The sequence below is a fragment of the Myotis daubentonii genome, chromosome 12 (genome assembly GCF_963259705.1).
Source record: "Myotis daubentonii chromosome 12, mMyoDau2.1, whole genome shotgun sequence".
NCBI classification, from domain to species: Eukaryota; Metazoa; Chordata; class Mammalia; order Chiroptera; family Vespertilionidae; genus Myotis; species Myotis daubentonii.
Genome location: NC_081851.1, coordinates 52,439,101 through 52,465,213, shown reverse-complemented (window position 1 = coordinate 52,465,213; position 26,113 = coordinate 52,439,101). Strand labels below are relative to the sequence as shown.

The window sequence follows — 26,113 nt, the reverse complement described above, 5'->3', positions numbered from 1 at the left end:
TTTATCTGACAGGATTCTCTGTTCTAATCCTGTTACCCCCTCATTGCTCTTGATGGGTCTGCAACTTCTCTAGCTCAGTTTCCCTATTTCCAAAATAAGGAGGTTGGACTGGAAGAATGATTTACAGGATCCTTTCTATTCAACACTCCAAAATTTCTTCTCTGACTTCAGACAGGTGCTATGAGTGTCTCCCCCAGGATTGGTCATCCTAAGAGGGATTTTGTACTAGATTGAAAAAAAAAAATGTTATGAGCCATAAATGAAACCACCATTAAGGTTTTATACATGCAATGTGATACAGGGCAGAAAGCCCAACAGAGTTCAGGAAGGCTTCCACGGGCTGAGTGTTAAGAGAGATGTGGTGAGAATGAACATGGGCATGTTCCTGTCTTTTCAGTAATAATACAAAGCTCGGCTATATGAAAGAAGGTGATTTAACTCAAAATCTATGACACTTTGTCACAATTTCATTTCAGAGTTAGGAAGAGCAGGGCATTCTAAATAGTCATTCAGACATGGGTGGAAGCTATGAACCATCTGAAAGCCCTTTGAGTGAGGTCTGTTTTGATTTATAGGCTGACTGTGCCTGCATCCTTCCACCCTCTAGTGTGTTGGGAGGAAATAAAGTGCAAGAGATTACACATCAAAACGACTGCAGCACTTGCTCTAAACACATGCCCCAGGCTGTGGAAGAGAGATGAGGGATGTGCCCAATCACTAAAGAGGAGTGATAGCTATCCCAAACCTATAAAAAGACAATAGTATGAGTGAATCCTCACTGCATGGATTCAGTAGCTACCAATTAAGTGCCATTGGAGAGACCACCTGACTTGTTTTCTGCTGTTGTGTTTTTTATGTGTGCGGTTGAAAGACCAATTGAAAAAAGATTAATTCTAAAGTGTGCGGACTACTCATTATCATTTAAACATGAAAGACATTAATCTGAAACTGCAATTTTAGCTTAAGGCAATTCACTGTAGCTTCATACACACACACAATTGCCCCGCCCACAGACAGTGAGGTTCAGCTAAACTCAGGCGTTGACTGCAGAAATACTCATGTTCTTACAGGATACCTGAAAGGGCTCTTTAGCTAGAGTTCCATGGATTCCCTTTCTTTTTTCCAGTCCATGTGGGGACTAACTTCCTATAGATAAGCAGGACATAGGGGCTGATGGTAGGCTGGCCTGCTGTGAGTGAAAGTGAGGAAATAGTGTGGGTGTGGCTTGCTTCTTTCTCCAACCCCAATTCCCATCACCAGAGGGGGTTTCAAACATCGGATGTTTTGAAATTATGTTTCTTACCATGTTCCCAACTAGAAATAATTTATCTTTTGCCTATCCAAACCACAATTATCCTTCAAGACTTTCATGTTCTTACTCTTCTGTGTATCGTCCTTGTCTACCAGATGTCTCTCTCATTTCACTCTTTTGGAACTCCACTGGGTGTAACTGGGCCACACAATTTAAGACCCCATTCCTCACAGTCTACTGCACATTTCTAAAAAACAGTTCTCAGTTTGTAGCAAACTTAAGGGTTTGTACACTTTTCTACAGCAAGAACTCTAACATACATTTTTGTTGGGACGCTGTATATTATGGGCTAAGAACACAAAAGACTCTGATATCCTACTTCCCTGATTAAGCCCTAGGCCTCAATACTTCTTACATGAGATCTTGTTCAAGAAACTTACCTACTCTGAACCTCAGTTTCCTTATCTGAAAATGCAGATAATAAAATTACCACCTATATTGTGAAGATCCCTGTAAAACTCTTAGGATAGTATCAGGAACAAAATAAGAGCTCAAAAAATGTCAATAACATTATTATAATAATTATAATAATTATCATTATTTTATTATGTCCACAGAGATTAACAGAATCCCGACTCATACTATATATTTTTAAAGAGCAGAATTTATTCCCTGGGAAAGAATCGATCCCTCCCACCACAAAGTATGGTTAGATCCAGCCTGTCAGAATTACATCTCCTTGCATTTGTTAAAACTATAGCATTTCTAATTCCCACTTAGGGCTCTTCTATACACTACTTGCTGGCAGTGCCACGCCCAGTGAGTTCACATAAATGGAAAACAAGTGAGGATGACCTCAGCAGTGACTGTTTTTCACTGATGCTTGCCCAAATCAAGTTTATATGATTAGAATATTTCTTTTAAAATTATTCAAAGTATGCCACTGCTTATCAACAACACCCACAGCTAACCCGTAATAAATTCAGTTATTGAACTTTACATTTGAGAGGTCTATACCAAGCATGTCTTGGCCCACGGGCTGCATGCCTCGTTTATTTGGCCCATGTTAGCCTGTAAGTTTGCCATGCTTGGTCTACACCATCAACCTTCAGCTCAATGAAGCAAGAGCAACCTCTGGCTGCAGAAGCCACAAGAAACTGGGTTAAGCTAAATAAAAACAGGCAGCTCTTATGGGAAAATATTCACACAAATTGAAATTCAAGAACTCTGTGATCTTTCACTGCTCATACCCCAACAAGTGCCAATCCCATCAAAAGTTACAGCACTTCATGACAGAGAAGGATGAGGATGAAGTGACTGATATCTTTTATTCTGAGAGAGTTGGTCAAGTAAACATCAAATAAGCTCATCAGGTCACAAATGAAACAGCTTTACTTCCTTCAGAACATATTGACTATGTCGTAACAAAACTGTCTCATCATATAGACTCATTTCTTATAGTCTCTCTCTTGTAGCCTGACTTTTTTCCAGTAATGCTCAAACATGACTGCACAGTATACATAACGCCCAACGCATTTAAGTAAAAATGAGCAAAGCAGTTACCTGAACTCCAGACACTGTATTCTTTGCATTTGACTTTCTTTTATAGCTATTATGCAGCTGCCCATGCAGATCTTAATTGTGAATTACAGTCTACTTCAGAAGAGGAACTTAATTCCTTCATAATGTCCTATGAGCTGCCCACCTCCCCCGATCCTACATAAACAGCAGTAGAATACTGAACTTAAGGTTGTGTCAATGGACTCCACAAACATCAGGTCTTCAGCAAACGTGCTTGCAATCCAGATCTGAAATGATGAGGTCATGAATTAGGAAGTGATTCTGGTGGCGGTGATATTTACCTCTTTGAGACAGCCCATAAAGTTGTTACTGACTGGAGACCCTGGGAGGTCTGCTGTGCTGGGACTGCCTCCGACATAGAAAAAGTCATCAGAACCCAGCATGGTGTAATCTTCTTGCGTGTAGCCCGTTGTGGTAAGAATCCCATCCACTGAGATTGTCACCTAGATAACAAAGCACAGGGAAAGGACACGCTATACTCAGACCTAGATACTGTAATCCTGGGATATGCCTGTTTGTGTTTTGTTTTATTTTTTTCATTTTTTTTTGTTCTTATTTTTTTTTCTGTTTTTGTTTTTGTTTTTTTGTTTTTAGACCTATAGCGGAACCCATTTTCATGTCTGTTTGAGGTTTATCTTGGATTCTATTCAACTAGCCCTAAGAGAGCTAAGCTAGTTAGAGAGTTAACTGATTATTGAACTACTGTGTCAGCATCATCCCTACTGCAACTCAAAAGTTATTGAGCAGACACAAAAATGGTGTTAGTAAAATGCTTCCTAGGTTAGTTTTGCTGGTGTACATATTAGTAAAGTTTAGTCGTCCGTTATTAACTAATCACAACGTGCACCTTGTGAACATAAAAGGCACAAGCTATTTCCAGCAACGTCACTCTTGGCACTACTGAGCGGCGGTTGTCATGCAAGTGCCTGCGCCCATGCCGAAGGGGAGGGAAGGCAAAACAACCCGTGGAAGCGGCACGCCCGATGCGCACATGCAGGGGGGACAGTACGGTTCCGAGAGGGAAGGAAAGAAAACGGGGGGAACCAAAGGGAAAACAAACCAACAAACAAAAAACTGCTTTGTGATGACGTAAAGATGAGTGGGTGTGGCATCTCCAACATTCCCAAATCAAGTGTGCATGCCATGCGTCATGAATGGTTAGAGACTGGCTGAGCCTGCGGTCACTCCGGCCAGCCACCATTTGTCTGATCCCGTGTTAACCACAGCTGGATGCAAAACGTTCGAAACGTTAACGATGCCCCCTACAGGTGAGTTGGAAAACAGAAGTTGACAGGAACAGGTAAAAAATAAGAAGGTCCACAACGGATGAAAAGAAGGAGGTCAAAGTAAGCAGAAGAGTACCAACCGCAGTTCCTCTTTTGTTAATGATGTCTACAGTTAAAAGAAAGAAAGAAAACACACGGCAAACCCAAAATAAGAAACAATTAGAATGATATCTACCGAACAATGTAGTTTGTTTACCATAGCGTGTCCAATGCCTGAGTGCTTTGTGGAGAAGGGGGGAGAAAGGAAATTAAAAACTGTGAACAGAATAACGATCGTTACTTAAAAAATATGATGGTCTCTACCATGTTAGTACATTTTTTTTTTTTGATTCAGGTAACGGTTAGTAGAATGAAACATTCCATGAATGACATGTTAGTTATTAAGCATGTTAGTAACATAGAAAAAGGGCAAAAAAATTTTACAAGAAAAAAGCAGACTAACAAATAGGCCTCCCACAGAGGTAAATATTTTTTCCTGCCAGTTTTGTTCATAACTTGCTACCAGACAGAAACAGACATATGGCAACATTCCCTTTGTCTCCCTGAGTACATCTGACAGACATCTTAAAAAGCTTAGAAGGGATTCAAAGGCCTGAAGCTCATCAGCTGACCACTGCCACCCTATGCCCATAAGTGACCCCCACCCCCCGCCCTGGCCCTCCCCAGCCCCAGCAAATTCGTAGGAATCGGTTGGCATTGCCCTGCTACTCAATTTTACAGCATACAAGGACTCCTCCTCAACTCCAAAACTTCCTTCGGTCATATTGATGGACTTTAGGGTCACAGATTACTGCAATGAAACAAAGCAAAGATCCTGACACATAAAATGAGTAGAATGGGTTTGTGTTTAATCTGTCCTGCCACACATGCACCCCGGCTGAGCGGCTACGGTGTCCTTTGAGCTACCAATTCAGAGTTTGCTCTGGAACCTGAGCAAAGGCAAATCTAGAAAGTGGGCTCCTCAAGCCCCACCCTTCCTTCTGTGCTTCTCTCAGATGGAGCCTCCGGTCTCTTGGTGAGTATCTGAGAGAAGGAATAAAGAAAGGAAAACCGAAGAGACAGACTTATCGGAAGTCCCGGTTCTACAGCTGTACTGAGGGTGGGTGACCGCCTCCCAAGGCTGGTGTGATGCCTGCAGGGCCCCCTGCATGCCAATCAGGCCTCTGACAGGTGCTCTGGGAGGTCTCGGGAATCCTTCAGTTTCACTTGTCTGCCTTAGCTCGGCTACCGCTGCTATCCTACAATCCCCCCTTGCCTTCTCTCCCTTGGCTAGTCTAAGCCTCTCCGAAGTGGGAAAGAAAAGGTTAGACAGTTAACAGCTCAGACAGAGAGGGCTGTTTTAGGAAAGGAAAACCCGAGACAATCGATCACTCTGCAACTGTTCAGAGAAACAACAAATATGTTAAGGATATTAGTTGGAGATCAGTATGGACTGCAGAAAATTAGTCACTGTCAACACTTCACAAAACGACATACTATAATTTCATGAATTTCAAATGATAACCAAAACTTATCATGTTCAATATATAAGCATAATCTACTCACTTTCATCTGGGTATATATATATTTATATATACTGTAATAATATGTCTCAGTTAAAAACATACAGTATATGTGGACCCATAGATTAACTACAGAATGGATCATTATCTTGTATATAGACTTCTGCAAGATTTTTTTAAAAAATACAATTAAATAGAAATGGACACCTAGAATGTGAACTGGCCTCTCTGGAGTCATTTGGGTTAAACTAAAAGTGTCTGTTCTAAAAATAAAATAAAAAAATAGATAACTTCGTAAACAGACTCTTCAGGAGATATGTAAACTCCTAAAGTCACTTTTCCCCCCCGCAGGGATTTTTCTTGTCCCCATTTCAAAGGTGGGGGGTGGGAAGGGGGTAGGGATTGATACAATCCCCGATCACAAACACATGTTTATTGACTACAAAAAAGGAACTGTGATTTAATGACCCCAATGTGCATGCTTCCAAATGATCACCATGAAAACTATAATTTAAAATCAAACAAATCAAAATCAAAAAACACAACAAAACCACACACATCACAGGAAGGGCAGGTCGCAGAGATATCCTTGCAGCCCTCTGGAAAACTGTCCTATGTCGCTGTGTCAAAATAGCCTTTGGGCCCCCAGAACTTTCTAGATATGCCCCTGCTCAAGTATGGCAGGAAGATTCATCTCAAAAGAAAAACAAAACAAAACAAAAAAACACAGCTAATTTGTAAGCGACTCTGAGGAGCCCTGGATCGTGTCGTTAGGGTTTCCAAGTACCACACACACACAGCTGTAGCGAGAAACAAAGCCAGTTACTCTCTTATCCACTGCGCTGTTACCTGACGCAGATTCCTGGTGACTTTCACATCATGCCAGGCATTATCATTAAACTTTCCGTTCACGGGCTCCACTAGCGCTTCGAAGGCCCCTGATCCCAAATTAATGACCAGAGAGACAGCTCCATTTTTCAGGGCAAGATTGACATAATCAGCGGATTTCCCAGTGTGAAGCATCAGTCCGTTCCTTTGAAGGGTTTTAAAGGACAGAGTTATTTCATCGCTGCTGCTTTGAATGGGGTTTTGAGACAAGTCGTAGCAGAAGTATTCAGATCCCTTGAAAGTGGCAATATATTCTTCTTTTCCTAGAGGGAAACAGATACATACGTGCATAAGTAAAGCAATAGACTGTGTAAATCAGCAGATCACAACAGAAAAAAAAAATAATCAGTCTGCAAATTAACTCCTTGGCTGATACACATTTCTGACTGATGCCAACCCTGTGAAAGAAAGTCAAAAAGTACTGTAGGTGGCAGTATATCCCATCCAATCAACCTCCTCAGCCATTGGGCCATTAACTACGGTAGCTAAATCTGACACTCTTGAAAATTCAATTAATTTTTAAGTATCACTGCAAGAGCTCTGATCAGAAAGAAGTAGGTCTGCGATATCTTCAGGGCATGAATCAGGTACCGTAAATGCATATGGGATGGTTCTACTCTGCTGGCAACAATGGTTTCCAATGCATTGCAACATTCTCTCCATCCAACTGAGGCATTATTTTAATTTTCAGTAAGATGTTTATATTCAAAGATCTTCTCAGTGAAGAGCCAAATGTATTCATCACTGAGAAACCATAACAAAGTATCAGGTGAGAGGAAAGCAAAGCAAAGAAATAGAATTTGGTCTGGGAGTAAATAGATTTCCTATAGATCATGTGCATTTTTTTTTTCTCCCTGGATAAAGGGAGCAGTGATAGAAAACTTAATGGAGTCAGCTGGATTGTTGGGATTGTTGATTCATTCCCCAATCTCATCAAACAGATGATAGGGCTGGCTTTTATGAGACTGGTAGGAATTTCTAGCACACCATTATGGGGATAGCATATAAGTAAAGTCTCAAAATTTTCTATATATTCAGACTTTACCATATGTAGGAGTAACAATGTGAATCCCACAAGATGCTATACAGATCAAACAGAAATGTGGCTATTTGGAAATAACTGTCTTGTCCCACAGATGAAATGAGTTTAACCAAAGGAAGAGTGTGAGCCAAAAGCTCCCTCAACATCCTGGGCAATTATGTCATTGTGCCAAGAAAACTGAGATGGTCTGGAATCAGTGTCTGCTAAACTGTAAACATGAAACTCCAAGTGGTACTGAAGAATCTTAATCCATTTCACTGGTAATATAGCATCTCTACTATGCCCACTGGAGGGTTCATATACCAAAAGAAGTCTCACTCTAATGGTGGCGATACATATCTATAAATAGATAGATATCCTATCAATAAATGAAAAGATCCTCAATCCTATGAGTCTCCAGGAAAAGGTACAAATCAAACTATATTAAGATATAATTTCATAGCCATAACATTGACAAAAACGATCTTAAAAACTGGACAATTCCAGGTTTTGGAAAAGCTGTGAATAAACAGTAATTCTTGTCTTCTGCCGATGAGACTGCTGATGAGATGAAAACTGGCCGACTATAATAAATGCTATTTGGCACCATGCAATACTGTGGGAATTTTACATCTTCTAAAGGTCTCAGTCCTTAGGAAATGGTTACCATGATCAATAAAAATAACATTACCTAGTTCTTTCAATGCACTACTCTCTGCTCATAGTTTTGATCATTAGATGACGGGTAGTCAAGTGAATTTGGGTTCATATACATGTACATACATGATATATCGTGGTCCTCTTATCTGAAGATGATATTTATAAAATTTTCATCCCCAGTGAGTATTCAGAACAGGTCTCTGAGCCATGGGGAGTTTCAGAGGTCCACCTCAAATCTTTAATTTACATTATGAAGAAAGTGAGGCCGTGAAATCTAAATGACTTGCCAAATTCAGAAAGTGTGCCAGTAAACGAAGCAGGGCTACACCTCAGCCTTCGGACTACCCTTAAGTAATAAAAAACAAAGCTTGGGAACTTGAAGAGATTTGGTCTAAGTAAAGGCTGTAGCATTTTATCCACGTGACCTCCTATCATTCCAAATCTGCATAAGTTGGGATGAATCTTGACAAAAGATTTGTTTGCTAGATAATATGGCAGAGTCAAAGGGAATGATGTTAAACAGAGTTTGCAGTTCATTAGATGGCAAGTTTTTAAGATATTTTAACACAATGATATTCCTTTTACTTAAAAGTGAAAATATAGTATCACTCCTTTTGTATTGTTTCATTCTGAATTTGGGTAATTCAGATCTGCATTAAATGCACCCACACAATTTTGGAAATATTCACTCTGTAGAATATGCCATTGCCTTAGAATATAATACATGAGACATAATGTTCTTTTTCATGAAAGAAGATGTAATATATAATCATTGAAAAGTTTTTCATGCAATATTATTTATATTATTACTATTGCTATTATTTTAGTTTTACATAAATCATTCTACTTTCCACGATATAATATATGTTTTCTCCAATTCTTTGTCTGTTACTGTAAGTTTTGTGTTATGTCATATGCAAATAGCAGCACAATAAAGAGTTATATATGCTTTACTGTTACACTAAAGAATGCGTCTATGTCAATTGGAAAATAGCCCAAATATCCAAATATCTAGTTCACATCTAATATATGCTAAAACAATAAACATCAAAGACACATTTGATACAAAGCAACATAGAATCAACAAATACTTATATTTAGGATACATTAAGAATTTATATAAGAAAAAATGGACTTGGCAAATTAACAGGAAAAATAGACAAAATATTTGAACAGACCCTCCATGATAAAAGGGCATACATATGAAAAGATGCTCACCTTTATTAATTAGTCTTCAGGGAAATAAAAATAAAACCACAATAAAATATCAATATATTTCACTAAAAATAATAAAATGAAGAAGACAAAAAGTACCAAATGTTTGTGAGAATGTAGAGCAACTAGAACTCTCTTAAATTACTGGTGGGAACTAATTTTTGAAATTGTTTGGCAATATCTTCTAAAGCTGAATATATGTTCCCCTATGACCCAGAAATTCTGCTTTTAAGTATACATCTGACAAAAATGTACACAAAGATCATCAGAATGTTTTCAGTAGCGCTATATATAATATCAAAATAAACAATACTGAAATACAATCAATAGTAGATTGGATAAATAAGTTGGGGAGTAGTCACACTAGGAATATTACTCAGCAATGAGAATATATGCTCTACAACTACTACATGCCAGAGACATGGGTAAATCTCACAATAATAATGTTGAGGAAGAAAGCCAGACACAAAAGAGAACATATTTATGATTTTGTGTATATAAAAATTTTAAAATTAAACAAAACTAATCTGTACTATTGTAAGTCAAAATAATGGCTAGCCTTGGTAGAAATGGAGGGAGTCCTAGAGAGAACTTTTGGGGTTCTAGTAAAATTCTGTTATTAATCTGGGTGTTGGTGATGGATGTGTTCAATTTGAAAAAAAAAAACCATTTTGCTCTAAACTTATGATATGTGCACTTCCTAGTATTATATTTCAATAAAAAGTTTAAGTAATTTGGATAATTGAGAATAAAACAAATTAATTTGATAAAATATTTTCTTCCTGATTAATAGGGTGATAAGCAAGATACTACTCCCATCAATGCTGCATTTATTAATAAAAACTAAAAATATAGCCCAGCTGGTATGGCTCAGTGGTTGACCATCACCCTATGGACCAGGAGGTCATGATTCAATTCCAGGTCAGGGCACAGGCCTGAGTTGTGGTTTCAATTCCCAGTGCAGGAGGCAGCCGATAAATGATTCTCCCTCATCATTGATGTTTTTATCTCTCTCTCCTTTTCCCTTCCGCTCTGAAATAAATAAAAATATATTTAATAACTAAAATAATAGTAATAGTAATAATATAAATGATGTTGCTTTTAAAAAAAACTTTCCAATGAATAGTAATATCCATTAATATAATTTGTTCTTCAAAATACCCTCATAAAATTTAGAGGAAATAGGCTGCATGGATATATAGTTACTAGGGGACCGGTGCACGAAATTCGTGCACTGGGTGTGTGTGTGGGGGGGGGCGTGTCCCTCAGCCCAGCCTGCCCCCTCTCACATACTGGGAGCCCTCAGGCGTTGACCCCCATCACCCTCCAATCGCAGGATCGGCGTCAGGCCTCTGACAGAGGCGTCAGGCCTGGGCAGGGGACCCTCATTTCCCCCCATCACTGGTTCTGCCCCCAGCCCAGGCCTGATGCCTCGGCCAGAGGAGTTAACCCTCATCACCCTCCGATCACCAATCACCAGATCGGCCCCTTGACCAGGCCTGAGGCCTCCGGCAGAGGTGTCAGGCCTGGGCAGGGGACCCCCAGCTCCCCGTGGTTGCAGGCTCTGCCCCTGCCCAGGCCTAACGCCTCTGGCTGAGGCGTCCGGCCCAGACAGCGGGGACCCACAGCTGCAGCGGCCCCGCGATCGTGGGCTTCACTTTAGGCCCAGGCAAGGGACCCCTAGCTCCTGGGACTGCCAGCTTTGACCGTGCCCAGCTCCCATCGCTGGCTCCACCCCTACTTCCTGCTATCACTGGCCAGGGCGGAAAAGGCACCTGATTCTCCAATCATGGCTGGGGGGCAGGGCAAAGGCAGCCCCAGGGCCGCCTTTGCCCTGCCCCCCAGCTCTTAGCTCCCCCCTGGGTTTCCGATCACTGTCAGTGGCAGGGGGCTTCTTCCTGCTTTCCCTTTTGCCTCCCTGCATTGTGCCTACATATGCAAATTAACCGCCATCTTGTTGGCAGTTAACTGCCAATCTTAGTTGGCAGTTAATTTGCATATAGCCCTGATTAGCCAATGAAAAGGGTAGCATCGTCCGCCAATTACCATTTTTCTCTTTTATTAGTGTAGATAATTGTTTGAAGGACCATACTCTAAATGTATTGATCAATGGATCAATGTTAAGATGAAGGGAATCTCTATTATTAATCAAAGCAATGTTATGGTAGAATTAGAGAAACATTAAAAAATAAACTTCAAAGACTTGGAGCATTTATTTAATAATCTATATTAATTTATTTTATGTTCCTGTAAATTGGAGGAAGAAATCTAATAGGGAGATCTTGTATTTTTATTCTATTCAATTTCCATCCCTCCAATAGCTTAGGTAAATTGCATAGTTTGTATTTTTTCTAATTTTCTGAGGGAAAGTTCAATGGAGAAATTGGAATTCTATAATTTCTTTTAATGTTGACTGGATGAGCTGACTTTAACAAAGTTAAATCTGATGGGAATAAATATGAGTTCTAATCTTTGGTCCAAAAACCACTCAACTGAATAAGTAATAGTACTATACAGGAAACACGAGTCCCTAGACACAGCAGAAATACTGGTAAAGCAAAATTTCCCAGCCGGTGTGGCTCAGTGGTAGAGGATCGGCCCAAGAGCCAGGAGGTCATGGCTTGATTCCCAGTCAGGGCACATTTCCAGGAGTTGGGGGCTCAATCCCAGTAGAAACATCATCATTGATGTTTCTATCTCTCTCTCCCTCTCCCTTCCTCTCTGAAATTAATAAAAAAGTATTTTATTTTAGAAAAAGAAATAAAGCAAAGTCTTTGGAGGATTTAGAATATGAACCATCAAATGATCAAGGCACTGAAAAAGTCCATGTAATAATAAGCATGGGTTACATTCGTCACAATATTAGAAGAGGGATGGGATGGTCCGCTATCTTAGTGCTGGTCAGCTAATGACTGTTATACTTCTACTTGACAAGCTGGAATGTATGTGGACGTCTGCTAAGATGATAAAAGGCTTCTAGATTATGTAAGGTAAAGAACTCTCTGAAGAAAAGACTTAGGGTAAAAATGACAGCATCTCTAAATATCAGGAAATATGTCCTTTAGAAGAATAATTCCATTCTGTATGGAAGCAGGGGTATAAATAGAATCAAAGCATAAAAGCTATGAAAAATATCTCTCATTATGAGGAATACTTTCCATCAGAGTTACCCATACATAGAGCATTCTATTTGATAGAAAACAAATTTCTCATCACTTAAAGGACTTAACCTTATGTAACTGAACTACTTGGTGGGATGTGATAGAAGGTGCTCAATCTTGGATGGTAGATTGAACAAATGGATCCTTTTCAACGAAAAACACCACTGATTTCTATTTTATAAAGGGAATATTAGACAAAGAGAGGTTAAGCGACTTCTGAATTCACATAGAAATTCTCAGGACAATGCCCCTTCCTATCATGCATGGGGTAAAATCTCATTAATTTGACTGTTGACACAACTTTTAAGTTGACAGAACTTCTTCACCAATGGATGGAGGCTAGATAGACGTCCCGCTGTCCCTATATACATGAAGAATTTCAGGCCGTTTTCCTATACCAAGAAATAGGCCTACATTATTGTTCCTGCTTTTCATATATTAAACTCAAATCACACAGTTTTGTAAGGTTTTACTATATTCATGTGATTCTAAGGTTGTGTTCAAACACAAGCCAGAAACTAAGATCAACATGTGAAACAAAGCAAAAACTGACATTTGAGGCAGAGGCTTGCTTCATTTGTTTTTCTACTCTAGAAGCCAAATACACAAGACTATTTTGCCAAAACATTCTTAACTAAACAAAGGTACACACTGGAAGTTTACATTATTAAATAAATAATAAGGCCTGGCTGTCTCTAACTGTAAAGATAAAGCAGGTTTAGGAAAACAAAAGGAAAATCTGCCTATTGAAAATCACATCAGGTTAAATCCTCAGTCCCTAAGAAGTGTAATAGAAAATAGCATTGCTTTGCTTGCCACAATGTGATGTAATTTATAAATTAAAACAATCAATATATTACTATAAAGAAATGAAGTTTTAGAAAATATTAATTCTTTAAGGGTTCATTTCAATTTAGGTACATCTCAAGGCAACCAATCTGGAAATAAGTTGCCAAATATCCATCAGATAACTCCACAAAATAGGCATACTTTTGATGGTATCCTTGAAGTGATTAAATATGAAAGCTAAAGAAGACTTAGATATTGCTTAGTCTACTGCCTTCATTTATTAGATGAAGATACTGAGGGCCCAACAGGTAAAATTATGGTCACATAACTAATTGTAGTAGAATCAACATATAACCTTGCCCTCTTGATTCCAATTTCATGCTCTTCCTTATTTCACAAATGAGCCTCTAATTCATGACCAAAACTAAATTCAGCTTAAACTTGAATGTATTTTTCCAAAAAGTAACCCGGGATATGGTCCAAAACTTTAGTACAATTTTCCAATTATTTTGTGCAAATGATTTGCATTTGTTTAAGTAACTACAAGTGCTATGAACCAAATAGGCCCCTCTATGCCAGTCTGGGCTCATGACCAGTCAGTTCTGCACAGATCATAAGCTACCAGGGGAAAATAATTCACTAATAGTCCGGCATTAACCAGTGTGCAATGTCTTATGTAGAATCACTAAATTTCTGGCCACTTTTGGCTAATTTATAACTTTAAAGTAACAACTGATATAAATCTTATCCCTCATCTCATTGTCAGAGTCGAAGAGGAGGGGAAGGATGTGGTAAGCATCTAGATATCTTCTTAATACCTGCCTTAAGTTTTAGCCCTTCTTGCATTGAGAGAGAGAGAGAGAGAAGAGGGAGAGAGATTCATGTGCCTCAACCTGCTTCATCCTTCAGCGCCAGTCTTCACATAATATCCCAGAGCATCTGGCTACTGTAATCCTCTGGCCCAGCAAGTGGCCTTCTTGTGAGTAATACTGGCCAGATGGTTCAAGCCCCAGCCTAAGCAGAGTGTCTGCTCGGCCCCTAGGATTGTAGTTATCCTGGCTACACCAAATGTTGAGAGTGTAGGCTATATCCCTGTTGCCTCTTTCCGCCCTGCCAGTTCCCTTCTGCCCTCCCCAGAAAGGCGCAGGGCACATCAGCAGGTCTGACACATGCACTTCCATGGGTCAGAACATAGATCGCTGGACTTCTTTTTCTGCAGGCATACGGATGCAGGCTCTACATGCCATTCTACAGCAGTGTCTTTCCCCAGTTAGGTTGGGCAAAGGAAGCACACTTCTCCTTGAACAGTGCATTTTTACAGGGCCTATTACCTAATGACTTTCCCCCCTACTCCCTGTCCCTTAATGCTGAGGTAGAAGGTGGGAGGCGGGGAGAAGGACAGCATGTTAGGAATGGTCGAAGTGTCAGTGTTGCTGTCTTCTACTAAGTGATGAGGTGAAACTTGGTCAGTTTTTAGAGATTCTCTTTATAAAGTGGAGGTTACTTAAATTCTTTTGTTTCAGGGGACTCTAGTCAATATTTCTATGAGGAAAATTTCTCTGAATGTGCCATTATGTACTTAAATTAATACTGGGCATATAGTGGGCAATCCATGATCAGTTATTATAAGCATTATTAAAGAAATACTACATTTTAAAGGATTATCCAGCAGGTTTTTTTAAATCAGGTTTTTAGCAAAATAATTTATTAACTATTATATCATTATGCTCAACACCCTAATTTTTGGGAAAATTTTGGTTAATTAAGGTTCATGGAGTAATAAAGAAATGGAAGTGTTATAAATAGCACAAAGAGAGGAAAATATGTCTCTGTTAATAGTTCATTCTTTTAATCAGGTTTGTACCTAGATGATTTGCAAAATGATTTCATGAGAATTTTGTGCTTTTTTAATTTTATTTTTCATTTTCTCAGGAAAAAACCTTGAGCTAAGAATGAGCAGAGCTGAACACTGGCTTCTATGTAGCCATTTTTCAGTTCTCTGGCCGTGGCCACCCGACTTAGCCCCACTGGGTCTCATTTTTCTCCCTAGAAAAGTCACATAGCTGGGCTAAGTGGTCTCCAGTGCTTAATTCTAAAATTCTATGGTTCTATAACATTCCTGATTTATTGAGCCACTGCTTTATTGATTCATTCAATAAACATTTACTGAGGCTCAACTCTGTGCCAAGCTCTACTGTTTTCCTGCTGTCAAAATCAGGCAACATACTAGAGTTAAAATGTCTTTCAAGATTTCTGATGGCTGCTGCTTTTAAAAGGAGATTTTTATAGCAACCTCTGTCTCTTTGGGCTTCCACAGCTAGTTCTCCTCTTAACCTGTAAGGACTTAAAAACTGAGAAAAACAAAGGGACATGGAAAGATGTTTTGGTCATACTCTGTAAGAAAGAAACTTTCTGTTCTGATCACCTTTCTTCCTTGGCTCCCCCACAACACCTTTCACAGATTTTCTATGAATGCTAGCGTGTTAAAAGAATATGTTTAACGTTTATTTCTACCAAATTTAAGGTATTTATCCACGTAAATGTAATTCCTAGAATAATATAATGTTTTAAGAGAAAGTGAATATTACTTACTTTAAGTTTATATTAATTAATTTGGGATCATACACATTTCTCCAGTAGAAGTATAGAAGCATCAGTCAATACTGAATAGCAGTTTTCTATGGATAGTGTGCTTAACTTGGAATTAATTAGAAGCCATTAATTAGTCCCCCACTGTATGGTTGGTGCTATATGACCACAGGTAAATGACTGTGGCATAGTGTCCTTCTACAATGGTTACATTCGGCCTGTTACGCCACACTCTCAGACTTTTTTAAACATGAGGATCTATAACATAAAGCTTATGGAATTGTTATGAATTACATACTGATTCTTCCATAACATCCCCTCATCCCATCTATCACAGTTGTGTTGAAAACATTGTAAATCAACATTGTCCAGCTCAGCATTTCTCATCCCAGGTCCCTCATCTGATTTAAATACCATTTTCCTAATTCTCCCTGGATGGTACAAAACTAGCACTTTCTAGATACACAGGAAAGAAGTTAATTCATGATGTAAAATGTACTCCGTGCAGCTTTGTTTCTTTCCCAACACAAGTAAAGGTCAAGCCTCAGTGGAAACACACAGATTTTATCAGAAAGATTTTGGAAATAGCTCACAGAATAGAGGAATCACTGAACCAGCCAGTCTTGGAAAGGAATAAACATGTGGAATGTCTCAGCTCCTCACAGTAGAGTTCCTGGTCTCCTCTGGGGTTGCACCACTCATATAACTTGACAGCAATTTGATTAGCTCAGCTTGTGTTAGTTAGAGGTCTTTACTCTCAGATCAGGCTGTTATGATTGGCGTGGTGGGCGAGAGGGGGATGGCAGGATAATAAATCCCAGACGTGGGGGGGAGCATTGAGACAGGACAGCCTACTCATTCACTAACTCCTGACATTGCCAACAAGTTAATGTTAGGCCCTAATACTAAAAGAGCATCCTTTCTAGGATGTAAAGAATTGTTACAATTTCCTTTTTAGATTTACCTATGTTATAAACTTATGTCTTAGGGCCCATTGTAAAAAAAAAAAAAGACATTAGCTCATTTGAGACTAATTTTATTTGAATTGTGAAACTTTATCAAAACATCACAGTAAATCACAAAATATAAACTTTAGAGTTGGAAGAGGGAGACCTATAAAGGTTATGAGATCTTCTCTGGTATTTCTAGGGCATACGTAAAGTTGGCATGATAAACTGAATTTCTAGACCACTTGATCCCAAATAGGGCTAGCCAGCAGAGTCATCTCAAAAAAAAACCTTTAAAAAAGCATATTTGTAACACCCATTGTCTTAAGTCAAAATTTAATAAGCATGGGGTGGTATTATTGATACTTCCTTCTTATTTCTTTTTAATTCCTAACTTCTTCCAATAACCAGCCTAGCTTGAAACTCAATGTTTTCTGTAAAGTAGTAGGACTTCCCTCAACTTACTTTTCCCTAGAAAGAACCCATTTCCCAACACACAGTGAGCACAAAAAGTGTGATAAAATAAAACTAAGCAATCAAAAAGCAACGTGCATTCTCACTTTTTAGTTTTGAAAGTAATCTGATTGGGCGAGAGAACATTCTGGCCAAACTGAATAATACCACCTCTTGAATCAGCAGCTATACTTAACAATACATCCATTCACTCCTCACAGTGAGAGTTCTCTGGTCTCAAGGAGAGGATACATATCCACATTCACAGGCTGAAAATGCTTCCCCCTCCCCTACTTATTGCAAGCAAACCAAATGCTCTTTTGAAACAAGTCTTTTCTTTCTAAAGATCATTTGCCTTGACACCATATGACAAGAATATATGAAATGTTTTATATTCCATGCTACCAATAAGTAGCCTCCACCTCCATTCCCCAACTACATGCCTTTTCCATGAACAATTCATAAAACTATAAAAGTTAAAGCAATCTAATTCAAGGGCTTTCAAACATTTCTTCCCAGTTACCCACGTTACACAATACATCAGCTTTCTATTTGCAATGCATTCATTTATATTTTATAAGAATAGAAATTGTTTTAAATTAACTTCATTTTAGTGATAAGAAAACTATGACCCAGAGAATGTAAGAAATTTCACAAAAACCACTTAGTTTGCAAACGCCTCAGACTAGAATATGGATCTCTGTGTCTGAATTCCATGCCTTTCTACCTTCTCTCGCATTTCTAATACTGTTTTGCATGGGTTTGAATGAACACCTTTGAAGTTACAAAGGGAAGAATATATTCATTTTGAATAATATAGAACAGTCAGGTTTTTTTTCAAACACAGCATTCAACCCTAATTTAATCTCCTTCTCAGATATCTCATTTTTATTATTCTGAGAGATAATATATAAGATTTTAGCTTTATAGTTTTCATATGATCAAAAATATTAATATTATTTTTCTCAGCTATAATCTCTCAAAGTGAAATAATTATTTCGACTCCCTCACCATATTTGCAATAATTCTGCTAACTTTCTCATCATAAAATTTGAATTTTGTAGTTTTTTTAAAAATATATAGCATTATAATGAAAGCATATGACTCAAATGTTCAGATAATCCTCCAAAACAGACAATGAATTTTAAGTCTACAGTATTGCTCATGTGAAAAAAGCTACATCATTTTACAATAAAAATAAAAAGAAACTGAATACATATAACTATGTTGACAATATGCTAATTACTGAGTAATTAGGTATGTCTGGCTGAGGTGATATAACAAAATGCTTAATATTCATAGTGATTCTCAACTTGGCATTACAATGGTATCACCTAAAGAGCCTAGAAACATACTGATGCCTAGGTCCCCTCCCAACACACACCTCAATATTCTCATTTAATTGGTCCAGTGTATGGTTTGGGCACTGAGATTTTCAGATGTTTCCCAGGTGATCCTAACATGCTGACATCATGCAGACACGGAGAGAATCAAGTGTTTAGAGAGCTATGACTTAGGCAATTACTTATTGTGTAATAATTGTGCATCTATAAGTGTACTAATTTAATTATAATAATGTACCAAAGTTATATGGCTCATTGAGGTATAATTTATACTTTATCTATGCCCATATATAGTACTGCTTTACATGTGCATATTGCTTGATTAATTAATGAGCAGTTGGAATACTTTATCTTATAAATTGGGAACACAAGTGCATTTCCTCTCTCTTCTTCAAGAATGCATCATCTGACTGACATTAGACCTTTTGATTACAGTTAATCTCTATTTAACATCTCATCAATGAGTACTCAACCCCTTTGCATAGTATGAAAAGCTAAACCCTGTGCTGATCTGACATACATATCTTGCAAACACTTAATCCCATTAGCCAAATGTATAGAAACCCCTACTTAGCTGAATTCAATTGTTTTCATTTTTTTTAACTGAAAAAAGAAAAAAATGAAGCCAGTCCCCAAAACTTACTTATACAAATATATAAGGTTCAAGTATTTCCTGAAAAACCTAATGCAAATGTTCAAAGAAGAAAAATGTTCCAAATCCTTAAAAACTTGTGCTTTTTATTTGCTGGTTAGAATTAAACCTGAAGCTGAATATATATATATATATATATATATATATATATATATATATATATATATATATATATCCCACTATGGATTAAAAAAAAAAAAGGATATTCTACTCTGAAAAGAAAGTCACAGAAGGAAGTCCTGGGGGAAAATAGATAATCCTATATAACAAAAGCCTAATATACAAATTGACTGAACAGCAGAATGATTGCTATGATGTGCACTGACCACTAGGGGGCAGATGCTCAATGCAGGAGCTGCCCCCAGCCCACAGACCCCAGGCCAGTCAAGGCGGGTTCCAGCAGGGGCCCCCCATCGCCCTGCTGGTTGCTCTGCAAAGGAAGGTAACTGGCAGTGGGGGGTGGGGCTGGCCCGTGAGTGGGTGCTGTCCCCCCCACCCCCTGATTGCCCTGCTGGTTGCCTCCCGCAGAGGGAGGCGACTGGTGGTGGCAGCGAGACAATCAGGTGGCGGGGCTAGTGAGCAGGTGGTGCCAGGATGGCCAAGGTGGGTGCCAGTGGGGGTCCCCCAATCGCCCTGCCAGCCCTGATTGCTGGCCAGGCCTAAGGACCCTACCCATGCATGAATTTCGTGCATCGGGCCTCTAGTATATAGAGAAAGATGCAGAACAAGAGCTAGTCCTGATACAGCTAACAAGAGGAGCTGACACCCATTCATCAACAATGCCGCCTTGACAGGCCCATCTTTCTTTCACACACTGGCACGTCTCTGTACACTGCAGGCTGACATTTTAAATGTCTAAGTCCTTCTTCCTCATTCTAATAGACAAATGCACAAAGGGCTGATTTTTGCTTTTCTTGCTGCTGTGCCTTGATAAACAATCAGCTCAGGATTTTAACGAAGGCAAATGCTGACTAAAAGCCTCCTCACAAAAGCCTTTAGTAAGTTTCTGCTTGTGTTTTCTTTACATGTACTGCAGGTTGAAAACAAAGAGTTTCTTCCCCACTCCCCCCACTGGCTGTTGCTTGCCTGGCTAATTAAAAAGCAGACTATGTGAATGCTGAAAGGAGAGAAAACGGAAGAGTAGGCAGACGGGTCAAGATGGAATGTCCTTGGCTCTGGCAGGCCTCCTGATTCTCTTGCCCCAAAACAAATCCTTTATTCTTCTTCTTCTAGCTCAGATTCAAGGAAGGCACAGAAGCAGCCCTTCAGCCTTTCCTACTTCAGGTCACAGTCCTTTTTATACTTGGCATACAACCTAGACACATCAGAATTCTGTACAAAATGGAAAGTCTGATGCTCCCAAGCAATTCAAGTACATTCTGTGGTTCTTGCATCCTGTGGGCTGCCTGAGCAGATTTGAGGCATCTCTTAGAGCAAAGTGGTTTGAAAGCTTTGAGGTTTTCTTGGCGACCAGGAAGAATAATTTGACTTCTGTCGGAATAAGATCATATTCAGCAAAAAAGATCTGCTGAACTCAAGGTCATGGACCTTGGCTCTGTGGATATTCAGTTATTCAGCAGAATGGCCACTCCAAGCCGTCAAAACACTTTCGGATACTGCTGCAGGTGTTGTCTGTGGAGACCTCCCTGACAGCCACTGAGTTCTTGTATTCCCATGTCACCTTCTTGGCGCTGCCTGCTCTGCTCTCTGACAACCACCTTTATACTTAAGTGTATGTATGCAACCCCATAGACTTTCAAAGAAATACTTCCATGAATCAAGTCATATAGATATGTCTAAATCATTACTTTTCCAGGGGGAATATGTATTTTTTTAATTGATGCATTTCAAAGTCTTACTTAACATTTTAGAATACGTGTGTTCTTTGCAAAATAAGCTATGGAATCCCTGAGGAATTAATTGAACCATTAATTAGAAAACATACTAAAGACCTACTATGTGTGAGGCTCGCTGTTAATTGCTTTGAGGAAAACAAAGATGAATAAGACAGAGATATATGTTACGAGAGGTTCACAATGCAAAGACATAGATAAGGCATAGAAAAGGCCATGAAAATGAAAAAGAAGAGATTACTTCCAAAGTGTTGAGATACATTTCATACAGAAGGTAAACTTAGATAACAAATGGAAGGATGACATATTTGGAATTTAGGGGATTCAGGGAAAAGCCATTCCAGGTGAGGTGATGGATATGAGTAAAAGTTTTGAGGTGAGAAACCAAACAATTAATGAAATTTGACTAGAACTAAGGTGGCATGAAGGAGAAGAATTGCAAATGAAGTGAGCGTGTTTGGCTCAGGCTGAATTGTAAATACCTTTATAAAGGGAGGAGACATTCCAGATATTTTTATCAGGAATATCCACCTGAGAGTAAACGATGAATTATTGATTGGCATAAATTGAGGGACAATGCACGACCTTTTTTTTGTCATGAGTATAGTAGTTTTGAACATTGCTGTCTACCTGAAGTAGAGGTAATAATTTCAATGTAAAAATAAGGTGAGTTAAGCATTTGGAAAGCACTATTCAGATTTAGCTCAGAGGGGGAAAGAACAGATGGATGGTCCATCAAAAGATATTTTTATTCTTATTCCCTATCAAATAGACAAACATTTATAAGGAAAAAGACTTCATGTGAAAAGGGATTACTTTGCATTATCTGCCAAGGAGGATTTTGCTCTAAGGATTTGAGAAAGTAAAACTAAGTTATATTCTGTTTAACTGTGAGATATTTTCTAGTAAGTTGCATTAAATATGATTAAAGAATATAATAAAAAGCCTTTAGAGCTTTAAAAACTACCATATTGAACATACAAGAAATAATAGGGCAAAGTACTCTTTTAAAATGTCCTACGTGAAAGCCAACTTTTCTTATAGGATAAATTTAAGGGCAAATGAACACAGGGCCTGAATACATTGTCTTTGACTTGGTTCCTGGTGTTGAGGGAAAGAGCCCAGGCTACAGAATCTTAGGAGAAAAATCACTCCATCACTTATCAGTTTTGTGACGAGGGGCAAGTTTACCCAGAGCTTAATGAGTTGATGCTTATCCTAGATAATAAAAGTGTAATATGCAAATCGACCGAACGGCAGAATGACTGGTTGCTATGATGCTCACTGACCATGAGAGGGCTGAGGAACTCCTCCCACCCCCCATCCCCCACCCCCCCACCCCCCACCGGGAATGAATCCACTGGGCCTCTAGTAAAATTATTAATGTAGAATCTGGCCACAAATGTCATCCAGTTCTCCAGTACACAGTGTTAGTTCATTTGATTTTTAAATATTATAAAGTCAATTCCATCAGTTTTATTTCATGGTGAGCTGCTTTCATACCTTGATTAAGAAAATATTACCTACCCCCCAAATTATAAAGATTGTTTTCTTTTTTTTATTCCTATGATATCACAATCCCTTTATTGATTACTCATATGAATGGTATGTGAGATGAACCTAATTTTACTTTTCTACATGTATAATCAGTTCTTCCAATACTATCTATTAAGTACTACATTTTTTCCTTACAATTTTTAAAAAAATATTTTTATTGATTTTAGGGAGGAAGGGAGAGAAAGACAGAGATAAAGATCAATGATAAAGAATCATTGATCGGCTGCCTCCTCATGCCCCACACTGGTGATTGAGCCTGCACCTCAGGCATGGGCCTCAACCCAGAATCACACTGTGACCTCCTTGTTCATAGGTCTATGCTCAACCACGGAGCCATGTAGGCCCGGCTCCTTACAGTTTTTAAACACCACATTTATAACATCATAAACTCTAAATGTACTTGATCCATTTCGAGATTCCATTTTTTTCCACACACAGGTTTGTTTCTGTGCCAGAACCGGACTATTTTAATAATAGGCATTTCATAGTATCCTTTAATATCATGTTGGAAACTTACCCAAATTACTATAGTTCTCAAAAAAAAATGCAGATATATGCTTGCCTATTAATTTTTTAATAAGTTTGTCAAGCTCCCAACCTGTCTTCTCAAAATGAGATTATGAGTTAAATTGCCCTAAATGTATAATTTAATTTCAAGCTTGGGTCATCCTAAGCAGGGACATATGGTTTATTTTCATGTATTTGAGTCCTGTTTTATATCCTGCAGTAAAGTTTTATTTTCTTTATGTAAATCTTGTACAAGGACAGTATTTTTAATGTTTGGGTAAGCTTTTCATATCCCTAAAAATCTTAATGAGGTAAAAAATCCCAACTACTTAAACACTTACATTCATTTAATATGCCTAATGATTTGAAAGAAAATTCCATCAGTATTTTTGTCTTTCCATTTTAGCCTTCTATCCTGATTATGTTAAGTAACTGAATTCATAAGAAAAATGTTTATTCTTTATATTATATTTTTTGGATCTAAAAAGAATAGCTTTTTTTTTCACCAGACTTACATATGAATCTTGGGAGGTATCAAGCTATACTATTTAATATTATATCTATGGCAAGAAACAACTCCTATGTATTTCAGAAGAAACTATCAAAAGCATAAAAACAATAAGAAAACACATCATTTAACTAAAAAACAAAGAAGCAGCCCCAACATGTCTAATCACCATGAACTACAGTCAAAAAGTTAGGACTACACCATCCTGAGAGATGGTTTTCAAGTTTAATCTCATGCTTTTATAGGATGGGATGGAACTCTCTTCCTCAATGGAGGTCATTCTTTTCTCCTAGTTTAATCTCTTCATTTAGTCTGTCCTCCAGGTTGAAGAAAAATAACTATTCACTATTACTGCCCAATAACAACCATGAGGGACAGAGAATTACATTGAGAGTCAAACAGCCACCTTCCGCCTGCAATTGTACTACTGAGGTCCAGCACTTAACACATTAACTCGGGGGGCGGGGGGGGGGGAAGTGCTGCAATTTAAGCCAATTCTAGATGCTGGGGAGCATCTACAGGTTTATTACATATAATTTTTCTTTGTAAAAGCACAGATACATACATTTCTTGATATTGAAAGAACATGTCAATTACCGGTCCAAACGTAACCCAAAAAAACATTCAAAGCCACATCTCAGAAATCAGTATTTTTCTATAAAGTACACTTTTCTATACATACAAAAGTGTCCCTAATTTTCATTTCTAAAAGAAAATAAGCAATATAAGAATAAATAAAAAATAAAACCTGAATCTATCTCTTTACCGGGCTTCATATTTTTTTCCGTATAGCATTTATCCTTACCTAAATTATACAATCTGCATTTATCTCTACATCACCCACTAACCCGTGAGCTCCACGTGGGTGTGGAGTTTTGTTTTTGTCATTGGCATGGTGATTGTGTCCCACTATGTGCCAGGAACTTGAGCAGTGACTAGCACCTAGCGGGCAGGCACTCGGTAACTATTAACTTTTTGGACTATTCATAAATAATTCATTTTAAATGTGCATAAGAACTACAGATCAACTAAATAAATCATTTCAAAATATTCATGGAACTTTCTGTCATTACCTGTGAAACCTTTAAAGCTTTACTGTCCTTTAAAGTAAAAATCACATTTGATTAGAACGCTGAAGAAAAGCTACTGCCTGAATGCGACTCCAGGAATAATTTTTATTTCCATGACTCCCAGTCTAAGGGGGGAAAACAGATATTGATAACACGCTAACAAACCATTCAATTACATTTGTTAAAGTCCCACCAAAGAAGAAAAACTGAGGTGCATCCTTAGGACAGATGCTCAAGTGGCACTGGGAAGGGCTTCCCTGTAAAGAAATGTTTCATTCTCAGGGCTGGAAAGAAAGAGGAAGAGATAAGGTAGGTGGGAAAGCAAGGGACATTCTAGATGTCTACACAGATATCTATAAAGTTGTGAGGCCAGAAAGATCTTGGCAAATTCTAGAAGCGAGGAGAACTGAGCTGCACTAGCAAAGAATCAGGACAAAGCAGAGGGAAGGCAGCTATTCCGCTGGCAGACTCTTCTCACACCAAGCCAGCCAGCTGGAGGCCTTGGAACTTCTCAGAACCTTCTGGTCCTAGCCAGATGCAGCATCAGTAACAAGTGGAAACAGGAGAGACTCCAAAACAGGCTGATTTGTTGAGTGACAGTGACTCCTTGCTGGTGGGAAAAAGGCATTTTGTATTCAGAAAGTTGAAAATTCCTTAGATAGCTTTCCAAGTTTCATAAGCAACCTCTGCATGAGAGAGCAGACTGAGGAGAATCAGATCATTGGCTGTGGATCTGAGATCTTTCTATGGGAGGACAAAAGGGAGCCAAACCTCATCAATCTATCTTAATGCTAGTGATACACATTAGTTTTACTTAGTCAGCTATGGAAAACTCACTTTTCTTATGATTCCTCAAATCCATAATTGTTCCTACCTACGTTCTTTCCACGTTTTTCTCTAACCTGTTCCATTGGGCACATATTTCCAGGATCAACTCAAGTCCCATCGCAAAGATCCTTCTCTACCCCTAGTATTTGATGCCTCCCTCCTGCAACCTTGTCCAATATTTTATACCCTTTATTACACAGTTCCTCCCTCAATTATATATGATTCCTGAGGAGAAGGGGAGAAAGAGGCAGGAGAGAGATTAGAAGGAGAAAGACTACATATGTGAATGTATTTTTCTAAAAAGAACATTTCTAATGAAGATTAAAAGGCCAATTCAAGGTTAAACAGTATATTCTTTGGGAGAACATTTTTTCAATCTGACCATTCTGCTAATACTTTTCTATAGGATATCTATGCAAAATGGGGTCCTCTCAAATGATTACTTGCCAAA

At 38.5% G+C, this 26,113-nt stretch overlaps 1 protein-coding gene across 11 annotated transcripts in view; it reads right to left on the bottom strand.

Annotated features, from left to right (window-relative positions):
• The window catches only part of NRXN1 (neurexin 1), a 1,007,877-nt gene that overhangs the window by 612,502 nt on the left and 369,262 nt on the right, over window positions 1-26,113 (bottom strand). For 6 of the 11 annotated variants that reach the window (XM_059659869.1, XM_059659870.1, XM_059659871.1 and 3 more), the window contains exons 3-5: window positions 6,471-6,772; window positions 4,295-4,339; window positions 3,115-3,276 (exon numbers count right to left, since the gene is read on the bottom strand). In XM_059659869.1, the coding sequence (XP_059515852.1) occupies window positions 3,115-3,276; window positions 4,295-4,339; window positions 6,471-6,772 (509 nt within the window). The remainder of the gene's footprint in view (window positions 1-3,114; window positions 3,277-4,294; window positions 4,340-6,470; window positions 6,773-26,113) is intronic. The other 5 variants (XM_059659872.1, XM_059659873.1, XM_059659867.1 and 2 more) reach the window with 2 other exon arrangements.